We start from the raw sequence: 23,391 nt of genomic DNA on the forward strand, positions 1-23,391 counted from the left end.
GGAGGTGAACCTTCGCAGGGCTGTAACGGGGTAACTCCTCTGGAGTCAGAGGCATGCACGTAGCAGGCAACACTTCGTAGTAGCTGTCCTGGTTGGCATAGGAGGTGTGTGGGATGTGACAGCAGCAAGGCCGGCGGTAAGAGAAATCTCCCTTCAGTCAGTGGTTTTCATCTTTGTCCAGGGATTAACAATTTTGTCACTTTTACTGGTGGTGTTGCAGGAATCAGGCATATGGGACTGGACTTTTAGGGTCTTGTAGTTATGTCTAAATTGCCTTTCCAGTTTCCCAGTCCTGCTGCTGTTTGAAATTAGCCACAGTCCTTAGGGAGAGAGATTCAAAGCGAGGGGATCTAAGTGTTATACAGTGCTATAAAGGAGAACCTAGCCTATCTTCACGTTGCTGTGGCTACAGTGTAATGCACACAAACGCAAGCTTTCCTTAAACCAGCTAGTCCAGGTATTAGTAGTTGTGTTGCCACAGCAACACAGGACTTACTGCAAGCTGCAAAACTTGCCTAAGGAGCAGGATGGATCAGCCTGTGCAGAGCTCTGCACTACCCTAGCTGGATCACAGCTGTTCTGTGAACAAGCTGGTTTAAAGGTACTGCCAAATTTGTTTCCATCCCCTTGTGCTGAAATAGGCTGAAAAGCTTACCCCAGATGCTGAATAACACAGTGCAGAGTTAGCTATGCAAGCAAAAGACATACATGAATGGTTACAGCATGCTAACGTCTGCATCGTTTCTACACATAACCATCGTCTGACAATCTGAAATGAACATGAAAGCCGGCTTTCTGTATCGTGTCAATGTTCTTGGGGAAGTGTAGACGGAACTGCTCAGCTGTGCCCCTGTGACAGGTACAACAACTGTTTTGTCCCTGGGTATGATCAGGAGCATGAAAACTCCTTGTGCTGAATTCTGTGTATTAGTATCAGTTGCATATTCATTCACAGGCTTTTTCACTCACCCCCTACATAAGCCTCCTGGTGCCTAGCGTCACTCCCAAACTTATATCCTGCTGTATAGAGTCCCATCCTCACCCTTGCACAGCTGTGTGGAGCAGCTCTTTTCCTTGATGATTTGGGGCTGCTCGTTCCTTGGCCACCATACCTACTGAAGCTCACCCCTGTTTACCAGGGGAATGATCCCAGGTGAGCACCAGTGCTAGGGTGGGGGGATCCTGTGCTCACTGGGGACCCAGGGGGAGATAGTGGGTACCACCCCTGACGTGCCAGTGCCCAAGCGTTTGGGTCACTGGAACAGCTTTGCTCACGTGTGTGCCTGACCCTGTCTCACGCTGTGGAAATGATCACTCCCAGTCTGTTTCCCAGTGATCACTGCCAGCGTGACCAGTCCTCTCTCACCTTCTTCACAGGCATGATGTTTCCAGTGCCACACGTGTGTGCTGCGGTGGCTTCTTCTCCCTTATTCCTGCTGCATTCTTTCTGAATGCATTTACAGCGTGACCCCTTTTTCTGCTCTCCTGGACCTGGGCCTTTCCCCAGATGGCACCTCTCAGTTGCAGTGGCCTAAGGAGTGGTTTCCCCTTCCCACCCAGGAATAAACGCTCGCTATCTTTCTCAGCCAGCTCGTCTTCCCTCTTTTGTGACCCAAGCCGGTGTTGGAAACCAGGTGCAGACAGCAAAGAGGCCAGTGGCTCTGCTTCCGAGTAGTTCTTTTGAATGCTTCCCAATGGGAATATTAATAGAACAGTGTCCTTTCATCAATACGCAGCTGAGCTGTTACTTGCCCAAGGGCTGCTAAATTATTGGGGTGAAGCATGGTATGTCCTGTACATTCAGTGGGAGTTTACAAGCTGAGCATTATCTGTCTGCAGCAGACCGGCATGAAGCACAAGCTCTGTTTTGGTCCCATTTAAGACTCTAATGGATGGATTAAGTCTAAAAACATGAGGAATGCCTGTTCTTTGTTGCAAGGCCAAATTCCCCCCAACAGTCCAAGAAATAATCTGCTGAAATTGGAAAGACTGATATCTATCTGCCTATTATTCCTTCACTGAAACCATGAGTGGGGAGCAAAGGCAAAGTGCTTGGAGTGCTTGGAGGCAGGGCATTCGTGCGGAGTATATCCTGTGAATATCTGTGTATGCATGACAGCATGCATCTGTGGTGGGGCGGGCAGCAATACTCGGTTGGTAATCCTGAGCCAAAAAGCTATAAAGGACAAAACACTCGGTGTCATTAGAGTCACACACCTGTGAAACAAGGTGTCATTAAAAAGAAACAAAGACGTGAAGGCAAAGGTGGATTTGGAAGAACTGTGAAAATCCCTCTCGGGAGAGTGTTTTGAAAATGAGTAGGGGAAGAAATTGGTATATTTAAAAATGGATGGGAAAATAAATCATGGGAATAGAGACAACCCAGCTGGTGCAAGCCTTTCCCCACAGCCAAGGTGCTCTCAGCATTGCTGACAGAGATGATGAGATGCTTTAATGTCCTTTTACAAACCCGCGCTTGTGTCTGTCCAGCCCTGAAACGGAATTAGAGCCACCTGGCTTCAAACCCATACCAAATGGGAAGGCTGCTTTGAAACTTGCCACTGGTTAGCAGAAGGGAAAGGTGGGACGTTCCCACTAAAACCAGAGCTTAGGCAAATCTTAACTTACTTCCCTGTTTTCTCCTCTTCCCTCCTCTCTTGTTCTTCTTCAAAGGTTGAAAAAAATGAGGACGGGGACCAAAAGATCGAGCAAGATGGCATCAAACCAGAAGATAAAGCTCATAAGGCAGCCACCAAAATCCAGGCCAGCTTCCGCGGACACATAACAAGGAAAAAGCTCAAGGGGGAGAAGAAGGGAGATGCCCCGGCATCTGAGACTGATGCCGCCGACAAGAAGGAGGAAGGCCCTGCTGGCGGAGCGGCCGAGAACAAAGAGAGCGAGGCTCCCACTGCCACAGAAGCGGCCGCCGCTGACAGTGCCCAGCTGGAGGAGGGCAGCAAAGGCAGCAGCGCGCCAGCGGAGGAGAAAAAAGGAGACGGAGCCGCCGACACGGGCTCAGAGCAGCCGGCCCCACAGGCTGCCACTCCTGCTGCCTCCTCGGAGGAAAAGCCCGCTGCTGCCGCCGAAACGGAAAGTGCCACTAAAGCTTCCACTGATAACTCGCCGTCCTTGAAGGCTGATGAAGCCCAAGACAAAGAGGAGCCTAAACAAGCCGACGTGCCTGCTGCTGACACCACTGCCACCACCACCCCTGCCGCAGAGGATGCTACTGCCAAGGCAACAGTGCAACCCCAAATGGAGACAGTGGAGAGCAGCCAAACCGAAGAGAAGACAGGTGAGTGAATGCCTTGCTAGGGAATGGGCCTCTCCAGGAATGGATACCTCCCTTGGTCTCTTGGGGGGTTGAATCTGAGGTTGGCCAGAAGGAGCTGGTGCGGGGGGTTGGACTGAGTGTTAACAAGGAAATTCCATTGCTGGGTTTTAGGGATGGGGGGGACGACTTCTGTGGTCTTGCTTAACACCCTCTCCCCTGCTTCCTGGCAGCTTTTTGCAAATACTGCACCTCCTCTTGAGGCTCCTGTTCCTCTGGGTGGAGGTGCCACCCAACCCTCTTATCCGTGGTGGCAGGAGAGCGTTGGCCAGCTGGGAGGCCTGGAGGAGCCTGAGAGAGCTCCCCAAGCTCTGCACGTGCTAAAGAGGGTGATGAACCTTCCCAGTCACGCTAGCACTGGCAGCTCCAGTGGGGGTAATAAAACAGCCCGAGCTGATGGCTGCCAACTTGAGCTGAAAGTCTCACAAGACAAAAGCACTCTCATACTGCAGGAGGCCGTTTTGCCTTGCTGATGGAATGCTCAAGAAGGAGCCAAAAGGGTCTTTCTTCCATCTGCTTGTGAATGGATGAGGTTCCTGGTACAACCACATCCTAGTCAGGAACATCTTGTAATCAGCATTGCTTATAGTTTCTTTCACACAAATACTTCTGTATCGGAGTAGCACATGACAGCCATACTTGCATGAAGCTTTTAGATGTGTCAGCTGGGTCAGACCCACATGGTAGGAGGATCAGGTAGAAAAAGGGAAGATTAAAGGTCCTGACAGCTCAGTGGAATGAGGACAGAACAGAGGGTTTAATGCAATCAGTTGCTCTAGGAGGTGTTTTCAATTCTTTGCTCTTGACTGAGTGCAGCTGTGCTTAACTAGTTCCCTCTGGGAAGAGGTGAAAAGTTTTGAGAGGCAAAAGTGAGCATTTTTAACAGAAGCATAGTGTTTATAAATCATAAAGAAGAGCTGTTTCTGAATTGTGATACTGAGCTGGGTAGAAAATGCATCAAAGACCTGAGGATACTTTTGCTTTTGTTCTTTACCTTCCTTACGCTGTCAGAGGAGAACATAAACAAAAAGAAAGGTAACATCAGAGATAGGCAACACATGAAACTCAATCAAGAGGCAGTGCCATGCATAACTGGCCTCCACATTCATGAGACATTCAGTTGTACAGGACATTCTGTATTTATTAGCTTGTTGAGGCAAAAATATGGCATATCACCTTGATATTCATAAACAGCCTGATGTAAATGTTACAGAGCCTCAGCATCCAGTCTTGCACTTGCTGATGTTTCTTCATCATTTCATTTGGTCCACTACTTCTCTTCCACAAATTATGATTCCCACTCTCTAATTAGACTTCCAAGTTTCACAGCTAACCTGGCTTTAGGCAACTCTGTTCCTGCTCAAGAAAGTGGACAGATAGGAAAGAGCAGGCATCCAAAAGGACAGATAAGTACTGGGAGAGGAGCTCATGCAGAACATTTATGATTTAAGGTATGGACAAGGGCAGCAGCCTTCAAGAGCATGAGTCTAAACTGACTGAATGTACACAACAACAAAGGGTTGATGGTTTTACTTCCTTTCATTTAAATATTTCTAGAGAGAAGCGCTGAAATTCCATTGTTCAAGTTGGCTTTTTGTTGTCCAGGTCTCCAGCTCATTGTTCTTACTTTGTGTGATGAGTGACAAAATAAATGTTATGCATTTTGTGAAATCTGATTTGGTTATGTTGCATGATGTACTTGCATTGTTTTAATACTTCGGAAAAGGCATAAACATCGATGCCAGCAATAGGACAGAGTGAATCAGTGTTTTGGGGTCCCCTGTACACGGGATAACGAGTGCTTATTCACTGTTATTTAAGACTTGGGATGCCTTATTCCAAAACAGGCATAGTGGTTTTGCTTTGAATTAACATTCTATTTTTGTTTCAGATTAATCTGCTCTAATGGATAGGGCTAGGAAATTCATAGTAGCAGGCTATTTCATTTGCTTGATTTTACCTGTTTTGAGTCAGCAGTCATCAAATAATGGTTTATTTCTCTGCAGTATTCTAAAAGATTTGCAGATATCTTCCCCATGCTTTTGCTGGCTTTAACATAATTTGAATTGGCCAACCGTTCATGACCACATCATTTGAAGTGGCTATTTAAATGTATAATTTAATATGCATTTGCACACGATACTGTTACTTATGTAAATACCTAGCCAACAGAGTAATTTGGAAAATCTACAATCAAATATATATTTAAAAATGAGTTTTCAGTGATTGTTTGAGTATTCAAGACCAGTATGTGCATCTATTTATACTTACTCAATATGCATGCAGTAATACTCAAGCTTACCAATGTTTGCAGAAAGCAAACATGGAAGGTGTGTGACCACAGTCAGACCAGTAGTGTCTTTAAAATGTTAATGAATATAGATTATTTTTTTCCTCAATTCCTATTCCAGTATGGTATCAGCCTTCCAATCACAAACTAGAACAGCTGGGTAAGTGCCCCTAGAGCCATCCACGAAAGAAATGCAAAAAAGATTAAGTAGGTCTTCTTGTCCATCTCTCTGAGGATCCTGGATTGTGTTCTGCAGTACAGTCTATAGCACGATGTCCAGAATAGTAAAAAGCTGCTTTCTCCTTAAAGAATATTCCACAAAAGAGCATCATCATAGTATAAAACTTCCCACAGACGGGAAATATTTCCTGACAGAAAGCCTGTTTTCTTTTTCCTGTCTTCATCCTTTTACTCCATCTCATCTCTTTAAGCCTGTTTATTTCTTGGTACTTACTCTTTTACTCTTTCCATAGATTTAAGGACATTTGCCGTGTCACAACCTTTCTCCCAGTCATCCCCTAGTAAACACAGCACTGGTGGTTGCTGGCACGTCTGTGATGGTCATTCACGAAAGAGGGAGGGCTACCAAACATCTGCCACTGCAGTACTCCTCCAGCCTGGGGACAGATCCTCTTTCACCTTCATCGGTCCCCTTCTCCCAGAAGTCATTCCCTTAGCTTTTAAAGGTCATCTCTTATCATTTCTGTGATCGAAGACTGGCACAGTAGTATGCGGTGTCAGACTGCCAAAAATAAATCAAATTGGCTTCTAGCCAGTGTCATTGGTTGGCTGGTTGCCATGACATGCTTGGCTGCTACTACCGGGAGGCACGACCATGCTACTTTTGTGCGGTGATGTTCATCTGCCTTGAATTTTACTACAATGGCTGTCATGTTATCTGTGGATATCTTTGCTGGTGCAAACACAAGAAAAAGGCAAGGGCATTTCATTGATATCCAGAAGAGATTTTTGCCTTTATCTAAGGGCAGGACAAAAAAGACAGGAAGAGGGGAAAGGAATAGCTGACCAGATAGAGACATGCATGATTTTTAATGCTTAATATTTAATGTTTCTGGAGTGGGGGAGAGGCTGGGTGATTCTTCATACCATTGCTAATTCTCCTGACAGCCCCCAGCTCTCCTTGTTATTCAGTTCCACATGCTGTACCTGTCTGTTGTAAATGGCTTCAAATAACTGTCCCATATCCAGTATTAGTTGATTTGGAACCCCAGGCATTCCGAGTTGTACAGTAGGGCAGTTTCTAAGCAATCCTCAATGTATCAAAAAGTAGATAGATTCCAACCTGGGTAGGGCATAAAATGAGACAGTGAGCTTTGTTCAGCGGCAATGAGGGACTGATTTAAGAAGAACAATCTCTTCGTTCTCTTCACATCTTTTTGTGGGTGACTTGCATGCCAAGAAAGTGTTCTCTTATCTGAGCATCCTTTCCAAGACTTATGTTTATAAGCTTTCTTGTTATGATCCAACTTTTGCTTCTTTGGTGTTGGTATTATGCTTAGAGAGGCTTCTTTAGATGCCAACCTACTCAACAGGACAAAATTCAAAAGTGGTAGGAGGGACTTTATACATTACATATGGATGAGGAGGTGAGACTTATTCTAATCTAGGTTGCATTGGCTTAAATCCAGAGAGTCTCCATCAAAGTTACTGGAAAGAGTCTACATTAGCGCAGCTTTGAAGTGAGATCAGCACCCAGCACAGCAGACTATAGAAGAAGATGGGTTACTGCGTGCCTTACGGGGAGGAGAGGAGGTGAATTTCACACAATGTTAGATTCTCTTTGTACTTTCCCAGGTTTTCAAGTCTCACCTCCAAATTTGGCTAGCTCTCACATCAAAAGCACTCTCAGATTGTCAGGTAAGAATACAACAAAGCCGAGAAATGTGAAAGAGTAAATTGTGCCTAAGGAAACAAATGGATCTTCTTTTGTTGGGAAATGAAGAATGCTTTCTCCCGCTTGATGAAATAGCTTTACAATGGAGCAGTTTCACAGCTGAAATGAAAAATCAGCCAGATGACAATTGCTTTGCATGTAAGCAGGCCAGCAGTTCCCCCAGGGCCCTGTATCCTGCAAGCAAGGAGCACTGGGAGGCACCATCTTCTCTTCATTTCCTCGGAGGGAGCAAGTCTCTATGGATCCTTTTTCATGGTTTAGAGTTGAATCGGTTCTTTGTTTTCAGTTCAATCAGCATATTGATAGAAAGACAATACTTGCTACACCTAGGGAGCACTGGCTATATAAAGATTTGGAAAGGGAGACTGTCTATTGTTATGTACCAGCTAGAAGGTACAGCCTGTGCTACGCAAGAGGATTGCAGTTGTATAACTGAAATTTTAGTCTTGGCCCATGGGTAGCTGGCATGAGGCAGAAAATTCTCACTGCCATTCCTGTTTCAAGGGAGCTTATCTCTGCTGCTACACCTGGAAGACAAGGAAAGCAATGCAAATACAGTAGTCTTCCCTTGACTGCCCCAGAGGGAACAACTCTAAGCAAGCATGCCAGCCTTTTCCTGTCTGTAGTACTACTCCAGCAACAAAGTAAGAATATATATGCAATTTAGGTTACCTGAAACGTGCTGAAAGGTGTAAAAGTATGTGCCTAGTCCTCGGTTGCTCTGAAATTTTTGATCTTTGCGTTGTGTCTACATGGGTATAAGCACTGTATGTGTATTATACAGCTTGCTTTGCATTGGTGCAAATAGCCTTGTGATGGGCAAGATGAGGAAAGTGGAATGTCACAATTTTCCAGAGAACAGGAAGGCTACACACTACCTGCCACAGGTGCAGAATTTCCTCATCTGCTGCAGTGAAGTACTGTTTCTGGTCACAGGTGTGCCACAGGTCTGCTATTTTCTTATGAGATGCAGCTTGCCCTGTATAGGTGGGAAATGTGCTAGTGGTGAAGCAGGCTCTGACCTCTTTTAATGAACTCTTAGGTGGCACTAGGCATATTTACTGATGACAAAGTATGGGTTCACTCTGGAAAAAGCCTCTTGGGGAGAGGAGGTTAACCACTGTTTTGCACCAGAGGTATCAGTTCTTTTGGGACCTCAGTGAAAAGTGTATGGACACTCAAGGCTGGTTAACTGGTTTATTTTGTGAAGAATGGAAATTATTGGAAAGATGACAGCAATCTTTCATCCCTTCTGATGTTGGGGACCACAGCTGTTGCAGTGTTGGCTGAGCCCCTCCTCATTGATCGTGGCACACTGCACAGCGTTCCTGTTTATGGGGAGGGGTGGCCAGCCTCACTCTTCTTCACATCTTTATGGTATTCTTCCAACTCAACAAAGCTATCAGTCTTGAATCTGTACAATACTGAACTTTCTAGATGGTATACCAAGTTTCACTGAGAGTGTTACGCTCTTACACATCTCCATAGGAAGGAGCTCTTACAAGTAATATATACAGGTGGTATTGTTTAAGGCAGTGCATACTACTGTCATGGTATGCACTCATGTTGTATAGTGGTCGCTCATGCTGACACATGGCTCTCTACGGACAATCCTGATGGTTAAAATCTACCTAGATTTTGCCCCAAATCACTGTCTTCTCATTACAATGTTTTCCACAGTGACCCACTACAGCTGCACTCAGATCATCTTCAGAAAACGCTCCGAAAACCCCACATGGGAGGAAGGCTTTCTGCCATAAATGATAACCAGATTTTCTGCTGAGAAGGGCTCAAATAGCAGACAGAACAGACAGACAGACAATGAAATTTAAGTGGCAGCTGTTTGCTGTAGCTACCAGCAGTGCTCTGCACCACCACCAGTGTCATCTCTTTGCACTAGGATCAAGTAGGCTGAACTTTTCAGATAGATAGAAGCTTGCCGAGTAGCAGCTGGGATTTACAGCTCCAAGGAGCAGTACTTTAAAGGTAGCAGTACTGACTCTGTGGTACAGATGACTGCCATGTGCAGAGGAAAAGGATTGAGAAAGTTCACCAGGTCAGCACGATCAGATTAGTTAGACATTCCTCGAGAGCTGTGTAATAGGTGTATTAATAGTGGATTATCAGTGGCAGTGGAGCGATCACTTCCAATCTCTGTGGCAACTCCATGGACTCTGGCAAGGTGAAGTTGTACTCCCAAGGGTCCATGCAAATAACTGGTAGAGAAATTGCCAAGGCAGGTCAGACCTAACATCCATTTGCTGTACTTCCTGCAGTGGCTAGCACCAAATACTGCTATGGGCAGATTTGGGGTAAACCTCCTCTCTGCTACTAGGACTTATCTCTGTCCTCTGCTGCCTAAGATTTGGTTTAACAGTTAAAACATGATTTACTATCTCTTTTGATACTAATTATAACTGTGGCTTTATATGGCATATATATAAATGCACAATATCTGATTGACTTAAGTGTCAACAGCTTCCACAACTCCAGCCAACTGTACAATGGCAAGAAAGTTCAGCAATGAATTGGCCACCGTTGCCTTAAATATCTTGCTATGTTATGTCATAGATAGAGCAAAAGCTTCTGATATCCCTACGTCATGCCATCACTTATCGTGTATAGTATCATATAGCGCAGACAGGGGACATAGTACCAGAGTCCTTGCTGTTCATCTCTTTCCTGAAAAAAACACAAGCAATGCTCTCAATTGTTTTTTTATATTAAATGGTTCCTATGCTTTTTAGCACTTTGGTTGCTTTTCTCTGCACTCCCTTTAAATCTGGAAATGTCCTTCATGAGATGGGGTAACAAGCACTGTACACATTAGTCCGGAAAAGGCTCTACTTGTATACATGTGTTTCTAGAAAGGCAGTATGTTTTCTGTTTTGCTCCTCATTCCAGTCCTTATGCACACCAACTTCTTTGCTTTTTGAAGACAGCTACTTGGTGAGCAATGATGACTGCAATGACATCCAGGCCCATTGTGGTCTTGGGGGTTCTAATCTTTGTAAAGGCACTGCACAGGCATTTTATTCATCCATATGATGGTCTCTGAGATTGGGTAGTGGCCAACAGAACCAAAGAAAATGTGGGCAGTGACAGGAGGCTGAGGAGTCGAGCCACTGGCATCAGCTCTGTGGGACAGGTTTCAACTCCAGTTCTAGACCTCCAGTAGATCTGTGAAAGACCAACTTACACAAGTTCGTTTTGAACAGGTCTCTAGCTACAATATATTTCTCAAGACAACATACATGCTGCAGACTTGACTTAAAGGAGGGCTTCCTCATTCCCTGACTTTCCTCTCTGTTAGTGTTGAATGTCTTTCAGACAGAAAATAGAGGAGCCAACAATAATGTATGGGGGAAAACTGAATGATGGAGAGCGCTGCTGCTGTTCTCTGAAGGGGAGTTTGGTCTGGTTTTGCAGGTTACTAGGACTGTGACTTTCTTCCTAGTTCTGTATTCCCTGCTAAAGGGTCCCTTTGCATATCCTTTAGCTCTCATGGTCTGTACCATATAAAGAGCCTTGGCTTTATCATCACCAAATGCGAATGTGATCTGTGGAAATGTTTCTTTTTCTTTCTATGCCCTTAGCTACATCACTGTCATCATGGGACACTGGAGCAGAGCTGAAAATCTCAGCTGAGGTCCTGGCAGCCGAGAGCCCATTCTGGACATCTGCCCTTTGCAGGGATGCAGAGTAGTCAGGAAAAGAACTATGGAAACCTGGACAGTGTCCAGAGATGTAAAGGAAAATGCTCTTCTCCTAATGACAGGAAAAGTGAGACTTAAGGCTTCATGTAAATAAGTCTTAGATAAAGGTCAGAAGGTGCCAATTATCCAGTGTTCAAAGGACCACACACTTTCCAGCTGTACCTTGAGGCAATAGCAAATGAGTCCTCTGTTCATTATGAAAGAAAGCAGAAGGTGGAAGACACTATTCGACCTCTCCATCTTCCTTCAGCAAAACACAGTAATTGGGAATGCTAGTAATGATAACCGGACATTACCTGTAACCTACAGGGCTTAATGAAGAAGAAAATCTCTCTGACATTTGGAAGATCATCCAAATCCCAGTGCTGAAGCAGTGCAGTGCTGAAGCGGTGTAATGCTACAGAACCATAGCTGACAATGCATTGCATGTACAGGGAAAGGGGTGGGAGAGCAAGAGTGAGAGCTGTGACCAGGCTGCACAAGCGTTCCCCAAGTGCTGCTGACTTTGGCAGAACCATTTTAGAATCTGTGAAAAATGTTTCAAAGACGTTACTGGATAACAGTTTGAAGAGATGGAAGATGGAACTAAAGTAAAATTAATTTAAAGTTGGGGTGGTGGAAAGTACTTTCAAAAACCCCTTTGCTGTTCTTAAAGGCTTTGGGCACCCATTGATTTGGAAATGACACAAGCCTCCAAAAGGGAGGTGTGAATGCAAGCTTGTGTGGACTAAGTGCCTAGTTTTCAGATGTGAACAGGACTCCATTCTCTCACTGGGTGTGGACTTAGGAATGAAAGAGATGTATTCCTGTTTAGACACCCTGTGTTACCTATCCCAAAATCTCTCCTCCAAGTTCCCCTTCTTCCTTCCTCCTTCCACCCATCTTTTACAGCCCGTTTGGAGACAACGCTCACCAGCTGTAGCTACAGCTACAGGGCTGAAATCTAAGCCTCACTAATTTATGTAAGACTAGGATTTCACCTGTGATTTCAGCATCTGTGTCATAAGAAATTCAGAGTAATCTTCAGTCATCAGTGATGAAACAAGGGTTATGCCACAGGAGACCAAGCCCTGGGCTAGAGCCGGCCCTGCTGCACTTCAGAAGGATGTGTGAGTTGAAGGAGTCTGTAGTTTTAATCTTAGATCTGCGTACAAACGGTCTGTATTTTTCTTCCCCTGGGAGGGACTCAGGCCAATACTGTAATACTGGTTTTCTGCTTTCCCTTGTGGTCAGAAGGGTTGGAAATCCCCAGCATTTACAGGGTATGATCAGAGGGCTGCTGTGAGGTTATCTTCAGTAGGGCTGCTACAATTTATATGAGCAGCAATTCTGTTTGGCCCTTTGTCTGTATTCACAGTCTGTTATTTAACTGGTACACCAGGGATCCAGATGATGAAAGCAGAACGAAAGGAAGTAACTTCTTTATTGCCAAGCAGTGGGCAGGCATGACTGTCCCCTAGATCTCCTAACCCTGCACCCCACCTGCTCAGCCCCGCGCCCATCCCACAGAACAGCTCCTGCTCTTCAGCATGGACATTCAGGGTGCTGCAGGTTTGCAGATCAGTGGGACTGGTGGGTGTTTGAGATACCCTTCAGCAGTGTAAACAGCTCTGGCACATGCCTTTAAGCTTATCTTTCAGAATAAAGGTGCTCTTTGCCCAAACATGTCTCAGCACTACTGCCAAGCCTTCACTAGGAGACTTATCACTGTGGCCAAACATAGTGCCATGCCCAGGGACTGAACTTGACCTCTTGTCCATGACAGAACCTCTCCCAAACACACCTGAGGCCCAGCAGGAAGGCAGGGGTAAGAAATGCACAGCATTGATGCTGAGCAGCACCACTTCTCTGGATGCACAGCAGACTTCGGTCTCAAGAGATACTAGCCTAGCACTATTCACTGCACTCAATAGAGAGACACAAAATGAGAAAAAAAAAAAAAAACAACAAACATTTCTTTGTGCCTCAAGCTAGAAACCTTCTTCGTGGCTGAAGCCAAATGACTGTGAGAAAGATGGATGGAGTCAGTGATTTTTACATCAGGGAACAGGGAGAAAATTCCATCTGTTCCTAACTGATGTAGCATGAAACTACTTCTCGTACTCATTCCTAGCAAAACACATACACGTGTTTCTACCAGACAGAAGAGTCAAGCCTAGTTGCAGTTCAGACCACCTCCATGCAGGGCTTCTGAGTCCTGCTGGGCTGGAATTTTTCTGTGAAACACTTTTTTTCATTAAAGAACCCTTTAATTTGTCAAAAACAAATGTAATGTACCGGTACCAGGAATGATGAGATTTGTAGATTAAAGTAGTAAGAGAAACCTTTGCCTGCTTTTGGAGTAGCTAGCACATGAGGGTCAGGTACTCCCTGAATGGGACAGACCTCAAGATGGGCCCATGCCTTACCCTGAAGCTGAAATCCTGTGAGATTTGCAAGCAAGCCATTGGGCTGCTGGACGAGGTTTCCTCGGATCCCTCCTGCTGGAGCTGTTCCACTTCGTATAAATTATCTATTATTTGCTGGAGCCAGAATGTGGAGTTGGTCTCCCCCATTCCAGGTGAGTGCCCTCACCACTGGTCTACAGTCAGTGTTTTCCTCTGACTCAATGAATATTTAATGATTTATGGAAGTGGAACAGTTCCAGCAGGAGAAGAAGAGTAAGAGAGACGTGTTCATTCATGTGGATATCTCACGACATTGCTCTGCGAACCTGAGCCAAGGACCTTTACAGCAAATAAAATCAGCCAGAGGACCAGGGGAGACAACATGAGCATGAAATGGTGGAGTGCCACTTCCTCTGCCTCGATGCCATTTCAGAGCAATTTCAGAGCAGCCTAGACCTGGTGGGTTCATACCTCAGACAAGGCCCTCTTCTACGACAGCTGTTGTCAACATGGTGATATGCAAACCAAAAGTATGGGCTGCTTCACCTTGGCCAAAAACTTGGAAAGTCTGCAAGCGGGAGCTGTGGTAACTCATAGCCTCTGTGGGCCTGTGCAGAGCTGGGCTTCGTAGCAGATTGGCTACGCGTGAGATGGTGGAGGAGCAGCTACTGTTTGGCCCCACACCCAAGTCAGGGCCACCTTGGGCTTGCAGCGTTATCAGTGCTGAAATGTCCTTTGATAAGGGAGAGAAGCCTTGACATTGCAGGCTGGCTCAGCAAAGGGCTGTCTTAGCACCCCTTAACGGTACTTTTTTCCACCATGGTGGACAATACTGAGGAGGATTTTTGACTTTGCCATTGACAACGTGGACATACCTGCTGCTCTGGGGTGTTAGGTGATGCCACCTGGCTTGGTGCCACCACGACATGGACCGCTGTGCACGGGCCATGGGGTTGCCTTGCTGTGCCCCTATGAGGTCTCCTCAGCATTTGCAGCTGCCCCACCGGGTGCCCTCATGTCAAGGCCAAATTCATTACCAGCTTGATTAAATTGTTATTGTAAAAAGGCAATTAAACTGAGAGCGCTACTGTGGGACAGCCACACTGGTTCTCTTGGTGCAGTGCTCAGAAAGTTCAGAGGCTGGAAAGTCCCTCCTGAACTGGGAGAAGTTTGGATTTGTTTGTGGGGGTTTTTTTTGTTTGTTTGGTTTTTTTTTTTTTTAATAATTTTAAAATTCCCAGATTTAAATTAAAATCAGAATTACTGATGCTAGCTGCTGCCACCTTCAAAGGGAAGACTGCTGCTGGCAACAAGAGAGCTCGTGAAAGGTTTTCCAGGCAGCTCCCTCATTCCTTCCCACTGTGCAGCTCGGCTCTCTGAAAACGGCCAGCGCCAGGCACAGGGCTGCCCTGCGCCCTCCTTTCCCCACGGGCTGAGCACTTACTGGGCAAGCATCACCCACCTCTGGTTACAGAGACTTCTTGGGGTGGAAGAGGCGACTGTGCAGTCCGACCAACCACCTTAAGTCAAGCTGTGGCTTTTCACCTCCCAACCCTTGGGCTTTCTCACGAGCACTCAAGGGATGAGGCGACAGACTGAGGAGGATCTGGCCTTTACAATATGAGCTGGGGAAAGTGTCCAGCTGCCCATCCAGTTTTGCAGGATGGGTGCTGTGACTCCTGATCTTTCCATCCATGGGGGACTGTGATTAAGCAGCCCCAGACACAGGGTTTTGGGCAGAGGGAAGGGTTACTCTGCACCAGCAATGCCACTCTGTGTTGTTTCAAAGTGGGCATTCCCCCACAAGTGCTCATAGTTCAAAATACCTCTTCCTATGTCCGGGCTGTCATAACGTGTGTGATAACCTCCTCCTGTTGAAATGAAAAGCGAAGGCTCCCGGGAGCTTCAGTGGGTGCAGCATTAAGCCTGAGCTGCCTCCCGGAGAACAGCGGCTGTGTTCAGTGCCCACTCTGCACAAAAGACACTGGGATCCCATGTGTGTGTGCACACCAGCTGTGCAGATGGGAAATACTAGTAATATCTTTGATGCAGAGAGCTGTATTGTTGGTGTTGCAACCGCTGGGGACAGTTAACAAGATGGCTGTGGAAGGCCTGACAACAAGCGCTTAATTCATTTTAGCATCCAATTTGCAGAGCCTTGGTGTATGATGGTGGACAGAAACAAACTAATGATCTCTAAATGAAATTTCTCCTTCATATAAACACAATATGGGAGGATGGAAAAGGGAAGAAAAAGAGACATTTTATATCCTCTCCTTGATTGTAATTCCCTGCCTTCAGCTAGATCAATATCATTTCTGCTGGAGATGGAGGCTGCCTCTGGTTTCCATGGCAATCTGGTTGTTGGAGGCTTGCAGGCTCCATGAATCCCCAATTTATCAGCCTTCTAGGTTTTAATAATGGAGACCAGCAGTCAGGCAGCTTATGAATGGCACATATCTTTCGGGCTGGGGGAAGGGTGGCGGGAGCGTGGTTTGTAGTAAGGGCTGCAGCAATTTGTTTTCCTGCCACTGACAGCTGAAGGGGGAGGAGTACAAGGGGAGGAGTGGTGCATTAATTCTGGACACACTGAAGGAATTTCTAGACCTTTTTGCTGCAATTACGGAAGATTTCCTCCTCTGGTCTCTTTTCCCCGGGCCAGCGTTGCTGGGGCAGGGGAGGAAAGCAGCATCACAGCTGGTCCTGTGTGATGAAGCGGGAGCTGTGGTTGGAGAACCCAAAGGCTCTAGCAGTCTGCAAGTTTCCTTCCTCTCCTTAACCCTCTTTATTTCAGGATCAGCAGTGCGTGAATGCCAGCAGTCTGCCATGGTTTTGGGTTCATTTTTATCCCCTTACTGATCCTATCACAATTGCCAGGCTGAGCAGCGGAGCTGTAAGATGGGCAGACCTCTGAGGATCTGATCTGTCTATCAAACTTCTGTCACTTGCTGTGCTATTCTCCGTGCATCTGCCAGGCCTCTCCCAACCCAGACCTCCATCCCCCAAGTGTTGTAAGCTTCACTCCCAGAATTAATTACTTTGCTAGAAATGTCGTGGCTGTACAGAAATCACTATCAGTCACTTCAGTAGGGCTGCATTTTGCTCACTTGGCCATGTATTCACATATTTCCATTTCTTCTTATCTTTCCTCTGATTTCTCCCATATGATCTCAAAGGGCAGCCACCCTAGAGAGACTAAAGAATAAATGGATATGACTTACCAAGACCTAATTCTTCAGTCACCCTCATGTACCCTCTGTTTCTAAACTGTTCTCCGAAACTTAACCCAGCAAGGGGGAAAAGATGGGTGACACAAAAGAATACTGTTGCATGAGATGGGGACATCCTGTTTTCCAACATGTATGCCAAGAGCAACTGCCACCTGTTATATTCCACAGCTGGAAGCAAGTAAAACCTTCTATATTCAAACTGTTCTAATGACAAGGTATTTAAGGAATTAAAAAGAGTAGCCTGTCTAGGCTGCAGGACCTATGTGAAATCAACAGGGGCAGGGGAGGAGAAGAGTAAAGAAGAACTTGTGGGTTATTTCTTAGGTTTTCCTCAGGTGAAGTAATGAACACTTTACCTACCTTCCTGTGATGGTTGGGGGGAGGGCTGGTATTGCTGAGACTGCCGCACCTCCAGTTTTGGCCTGAAATGAGGACTTTGTGGAATTTCAGAAATCACAGGACCAAGGCATCACGCCTATGAACGCTGCTGTGTGCAGCGTGGCTGGTTGAGATGCTGGAATGAAGAGCCAAGGTGACTCAGCCTCCTGGGTACACCACAGGCTTTTGTGTGACCACAACCCAATTCTTAATACTTTGCTTACTCTAAAATGCAGGTAAACACCTTTGCTTTCTTCACTGGGATGCCACAAGGATAATACACCTCCATGACTGTGAGTTAGGCCGTTGTTGTGGTGACAAAGACCAGATAAATACTTACATTGCTGGCCACCTGTAGCAATTTGGGAAGGTCACAGTGGAGATAGCTCTTGACATTCACAAAGGCCTGGGTTCATCATAAATGCGTGAGATGGAAGTTATATCCTATTTTACATTATATATCTGGTACTATCTGGATATTGTATCTAAGAAAGACCAGTACATTACCTTTCGGGAAAGTCAAGCAGTGCATAATGAAGAGCTGTGGTTTGAGTGTCTGCAGAGGTATCTCTGATTCTGGCTCACCATTTCTGGAGGGCTGGAGAGGCCAATAGCTTGGAACCTCTCCTGAAGAGAGCCTTTCTGATGCAGCAGGGCAGCTGAGCAGCTGATTGGGAATCAGATCATCTCTGACCCAGCTGACGGCTGGGGAGACCCTGTGCAAGTCGCTTCCCCTTTATCCAATTTATCCACTTCAGGCTCCCGGGCTGTAAAGACCATGGAGCCTTGCTAGGAGTCTGTTGCAGGCAGCACCTTTGATATTGTTTAGCAGGAGGACACTCAATACTAGTGGAAAACATCTGCCTGCGAGGCACCTTCATCCCCAAAGGGCTCTTTTACCTCCCCTTTGGCTGCTGTACTGCACAGCCTCCCGCTTGTCCACCACTTTCTGGTGCAACAAGGCATCCCCACAGAAGCACTGTGACAGATCACACTGCTGCCAGGTGGGAACACTCCGTCCTCCCTGGAGCTGCATTTGCTTATAGCAGTGGTGGTGGCCAAGAGAGGGACATTGTTAAAGCAGATCTCGTTGTCTGAAAACCTAACCGCTATGGTCGGCTTCTTCCAACCCTAGCTGGATTGCAATTGCCCAATTATAGGTACTGTACATGGGAAATTTGGGCCAAAAGTGGTGGTAATAAGCAGGAATAAATGACCAGCCAGCAGTAGGCATGTCATTTGTCTCAGCCTTCAGGCCTGGCTGTGTCCATGTGTGTGGGAAGGAAACAGCAGTGGAAGAAAGAAGAGACGCTTCTTTCCCATTCTCCAGGAAGCAAAAATATTTGCATATGTAGCTGTAACAGGGTTAACACCCCACATTCACAAGGAACATCCTCCCTTTTCTCTCTCCACCCTCTTCCTCCACCACTCCCATTTCTCTGGAGACCTCTCTGCTCCCTCCCGTCAGCCAAAGTTGGGGAGTTTCCATGGCAACCCGGCAGCTGGTGTCTAGACACTGTGAAAGATGCTTTGCAATGGAGCTGTGAGCCTGACTCCCCCTCGCACCCCCTCCCCACTGCTGCGCACCCTGAGCATCTCTCCCACCACTCCCTCCCTTTCCATCTACTTGCGCACACGGATGCCGATGCAGGGTGGGGTTTCCGTGGTGGGGCTGGGGGAAGAAAGGCACCGGGTGGGAGGAGAGGCAGAGGAAATCCCTAAGCCACTGGTCCTTCAGCCTGACAAAGCGCAAAGGCAGCTGGGGTGACAGAACTGGGGCTGGCTGTCCACTGAGGATTTAGCAGGATCAGAAAAAGAGATAGTCGTCCACGCTTGGACTGAAGTCATCAGCCATGGGACTGGCAGAAGCTGGGTTTTTTTCTCTCTGCCAGAGCAACTGAGGTTGGCGTACATGACACTGAAAGAAAGATGAGGTGGTCCAGGAATACGAGGCCCAAACTACCATGTATTGTGGCTGTAGTCACCTTTTTTGCTTTAACCTTAGCAGGCTTCTCTGCCTGTTTCTTTCCAGTGGTTACTGGGCAACTTCCATGGACCTCCTGCCTGCTGCTTGCAGTGAGGACATCCCTCCCCACCACCTTGTTGCAGGGTTTGCCAAGGGTATGCAGATCTCCCAGGTGGCATGTGCCCACCAGGACCCCCAGGGCTCAGAGGAACCAGGTGGTACCCTGGGTCCGTCTGTAGCAAGTGAGGGGTTCACTGGGGGTTTGAGAGAAATCATGCAAGTTAGCCACTCACCTGAAATACCCAGTTCCTTCATTTTTCAGTTTTTTGCTGGGCCAGCATAAGTTTGCCAGTTTTCAGAAGCAGCGAGTGGGGAGGGCGTAGGATTTTAGCACTGCATATGACGCATCGTAGGGCTGACTGCAATGGGCTAACTTGGATCAGGAAGAGAACTGTATAAGCAACAGCTCTGAACCTGAAGTGCATCTCGTTTCAGCAGTCTCAGACCTACCATCGTCTGCCTGGAATTGGCTTCTGGCTGGCTAGAAGGACAGATGGATCGGGACAGATGAATCAAGCTGTGAAGCCTGGATCCAAATCTGGATCCAAATGTCATTAAATCTATGAGAGGCTCAGGTCAGGGATTTTAAACAGGGCCTTCCAGTGCTCCTTAACCTCCAAAAAATGTCTCTAAACAGAGTCATCTCTGGGGCAGACGAGGTCTGTTTATAACAGGGCAGGAAAACCCAGATTAATATTTGGGAGCAAAGTGGAGACCAGATGAGGCACAGATTTTCAGTTCCGTCTCTGACCAAGCTGTAGTTGTCAGAGGACAGAGGGGGGAATGAGCAAGCACGACAAATGCTAGAGAAAGAGCAGCAGCTGAGTAGATCTGGGCAATACTTTAGTATGAAGGCATGGGAGAGTTCTAGCTGCACAATCAATATCAGCAATAATTATGAAAACAGTGGGAAAGCAGCAAAAGCAAAATCCCTTCATCTGTAGTAGAATCCCAGAGTGTTTGTGCAATTTCTCTTCTCTTGGCATTGGCTGTGGTAATTTAAAGATCTGCAGCGGAACAGAGACAAAAAGGAAAACAAAACCCAAGCCACCAGCCACAAAAGAAATGATCAACAGAGAGGTTGCTGCTACTATGGTCATAAGCTGATGTCTGCTCTGATTTAATTAATCCTGGCAAGTCAGACGGGAGCTGGGCAGGTCCCAAGAGACACTGTTTTACCCGGAAATCCACTCAACCTAATTTCACTAATGTAGGGCAGCGGAGAGACTTGGAGAGGAGCCTGCACGCTCAGCCATTAGAGGACAACAGAGGCAAAGGCAGCTGGAAGTACCACCATCCAGCAAAACTGCTGCTTGCGTGCCTGGTTCAGCTTTACAGCAGCCAGAGCTGCATATGTTCAAGGTGTTTGCTCCCCACCAGTCTTCACAGACATGACTCCCACCCTTTCCAGGAAATAAATGGAATGCTGAGGGGCAGGAGCTCTCTAAAACCCTATTTCAGCAAGGATCTGTAGTTCACTTCCATACTGTTTCTTTTCTGTGGGCAAGGCCGTTCCCTAGCAGGTACCAGTTGGAGCTGTAGGTGTGAAGCATGCCTCTGACACAGGCCCTTCAGCTGCGAAGCAAACGCACTGCAGCCTCTCCCACCACACAGCTCTACCGCTTAAGAAATTCTGCAGTCACAGCTTAAGGTTTGTCCGAGGCTGCCCAAAAAGTTTCTCAATTTGGCTGCCTCATCCGGGGTGCTAGATTGAAGTGAGATTGGTGGCAGCTCAGCTCACAGATGCCTGTCTCTTTGGCAAAATTTCCCAATGCTATAGGATGATTTGGACTGCAGCATAGATTTCAAACGACCGAAACAAAAGGCAAAGCTGCAAAACAAACTAAAATCTCAAAGCTGTGTCTGGGGAGGGCCACAGGACTGGAATAACCAGGAACAGTGCAAGTCATGGCTGATGTGCATTAACTGTGAGGGTGATGTTTGCAAGCACAAAATAGGTGGGTTTTGTTGTTGGTCTTGCGTTTTTTGTTGTTGTTGTTGTTGTTGGTTTTGTTTTGTTTTTGTTTTGTTTTGTTTTGTTTTGTTTTGTTTTGTTTTGTTTTGTTTTGTTTTGTTTTGTTTTGTTTTGTTTTGTTTTGTTTTGTTTTGTTTTGTTTTGTTTTGTTTTGTTTTGTTTTGTTTTGTTTTGTTTAAAAAGCTTTTTGATCTAGCCATTCCTGCTTTATCCTTCAGGACAGATGTAATTTTTGGCCCCTCCTCAAGCTTCTTTTGCTTCATGTTACAGCTCAGCCTCCCCTCCTGTTCTGCTTCCTCCACGCATGCACATGTTGTGTTCTCATTTTTGTGAGCTTGGGCCCTTCTTTTTGCTTTGTGGATAGAATGCTGTAGGACAAATATGGATGTATCCACCTTGGCTTGCTAAATTATGTAGGTGTTCCCAGACTGCAACTCCTCTTGTCCTAAAGTAGGCATCTAAATAGGTCAGGTTAATAGAATCCTAGAAATGTCATGTTTATTTCCATTAATTAGAAAGGGAGCAGAGGGTGAGAAGATCAGCTGGAGATATCTCTGTGTAGATGTCTAGAGTTAGGTGAGATGTCCATCCACTTTCACTTCAACTTATCCATTTCATGATCTCTTCACATGCATCTCGGTGCTACCCCAGTCCTGGTCCATCTTAAGAAAAATCTCACTGCTGCCTGCTTGTTCTCTCCCTTGCAAGTGGACACAGGGGACTCAGATCTTGCAGGACATCATCTCACAGTGCTGGAATGTTCAGAAGGGAGGCAGCTTTGGACAGGTGGAAATTTGGCCACCCAGGAGAAAATGCTTTTGTTCCTCAAGCAGGGGACAGAACATTTTGGCCAAATGCCCTGAATTCTCACCTGTTTTTATTGTCACTTTTTACACCTATTCCAACAAAGTTCAAAGTGAATGTAGAATGCCAAGGCTGTGTAGTTCTGTCCGTATGACCATCCACTACAAACCAACAGTTGTGATAGCCCAGAGTTCAAGGAAGTGGGAAATCAAGACTAGTATTGGGTAAAAAGCAATGCAAGAAATATTCTCTCTGATGTATGGAATCCCCAGGATACCTATCTACAAATCTCCCCGGGGGTACCTTGCCTTCCTTTGCTGGGACACTGAAAACTAGGCTGGAGAAAACCCCGGAGAACATACTGCAGAAATAGCCTGCATCAAACTGGTGAAGGGTGAGACAGATAAACTGTCTCACCTCTCCTCGTTAATCAGAAACTGTTATTAACTGGCCCTGATGTCAGTAGGGTTGTGCCACATTGCTCCCATTGCACAGAGAGAATCCTTTTCTTTTCACTGCTGTGGTTTAGCAGTGCCACAGCTTGAACTTTATTTTTTGTGCTGAATTTTTTATCCTTTGTGATATTACTTCTTCCTAAAGTTCATTACTGTATAGTAAGACCAGGTTTCTTCTTTTCCCTCATCCCAAAGATCAATGAAAGGCTGCTAAATCTGTTAGGAAATGACATAGCTTAGGAGGGTGTAGCAGTGCATAGGGTATTTCCCCTTGTTGCCTCAACACCATGCAAAAAAAAAAAGATAGAGTGGCTGGCTGAATTTTCTGTGATAATTCCTATTCAAAAAGGTAGACCTCTTGTTTATGAGTGGGACATCCACAGTCATGAAAATTTGCTCTAGTTTGCCAGGTGTCCAGCGTTTAGTTTGTATGATTCCCCTCTGTTGACCTGAATATGTGGTGAAGTGTCTTTAAATCCTTTCTGCTGCTCCATGACCTCAGAGTCAGTCCAAGCTATTTCAGCCATGGCAGAAATCCGTGCAGTCTCTGTGCTGCTTCAGCAGAGTCACCTGCCTACTACTAACTGCTCCCCAGAGAAGAGCAACAGGGGTAACGAGGCATCCCCACACAATTCCTCTGCCAGCCAGGGATCTCTGAGCACCACAGGCACTCCCTGGAAACTAGATTTGCCACTGTCATGAGCCAACAGGGAACAAAACATGGCAAAAAATTGTGTTTCAACCTGCCTGCTTATCCTAAGAGCAAGAACATCACGGGAAACATTGTGAGCTACCCCATGTCGCTGAGGTTGCCAGCTCCCCCACTTTGAGTGCAACCAGATTTCCTGCCCATCTTGCTAGGACCACTGTCAAGAGCCTACCAC

At 46.2% G+C, this 23,391-nt stretch overlaps 1 protein-coding gene across 1 annotated transcript in view; it reads left to right on the top strand.

Moving 5' to 3' along the window:
* The window catches only part of GAP43 (growth associated protein 43), a 61,541-nt gene that overhangs the window by 29,399 nt on the left and 8,751 nt on the right, over positions 1-23,391 (top strand). The window contains exon 2 of the mRNA XM_042788831.1: positions 2,674-3,295. Coding sequence (XP_042644765.1) covers positions 2,674-3,295 — 622 coding nt within the window. The remainder of the gene's footprint in view (positions 1-2,673; positions 3,296-23,391) is intronic.

This window comes from Tyto alba, unplaced genomic scaffold (assembly GCF_018691265.1).
Source record: "Tyto alba isolate M040663 unplaced genomic scaffold, T.alba_DEE_v4.0 Super-Scaffold_14, whole genome shotgun sequence".
Classification (NCBI taxonomy): domain Eukaryota; kingdom Metazoa; phylum Chordata; class Aves; order Strigiformes; family Tytonidae; genus Tyto; species Tyto alba.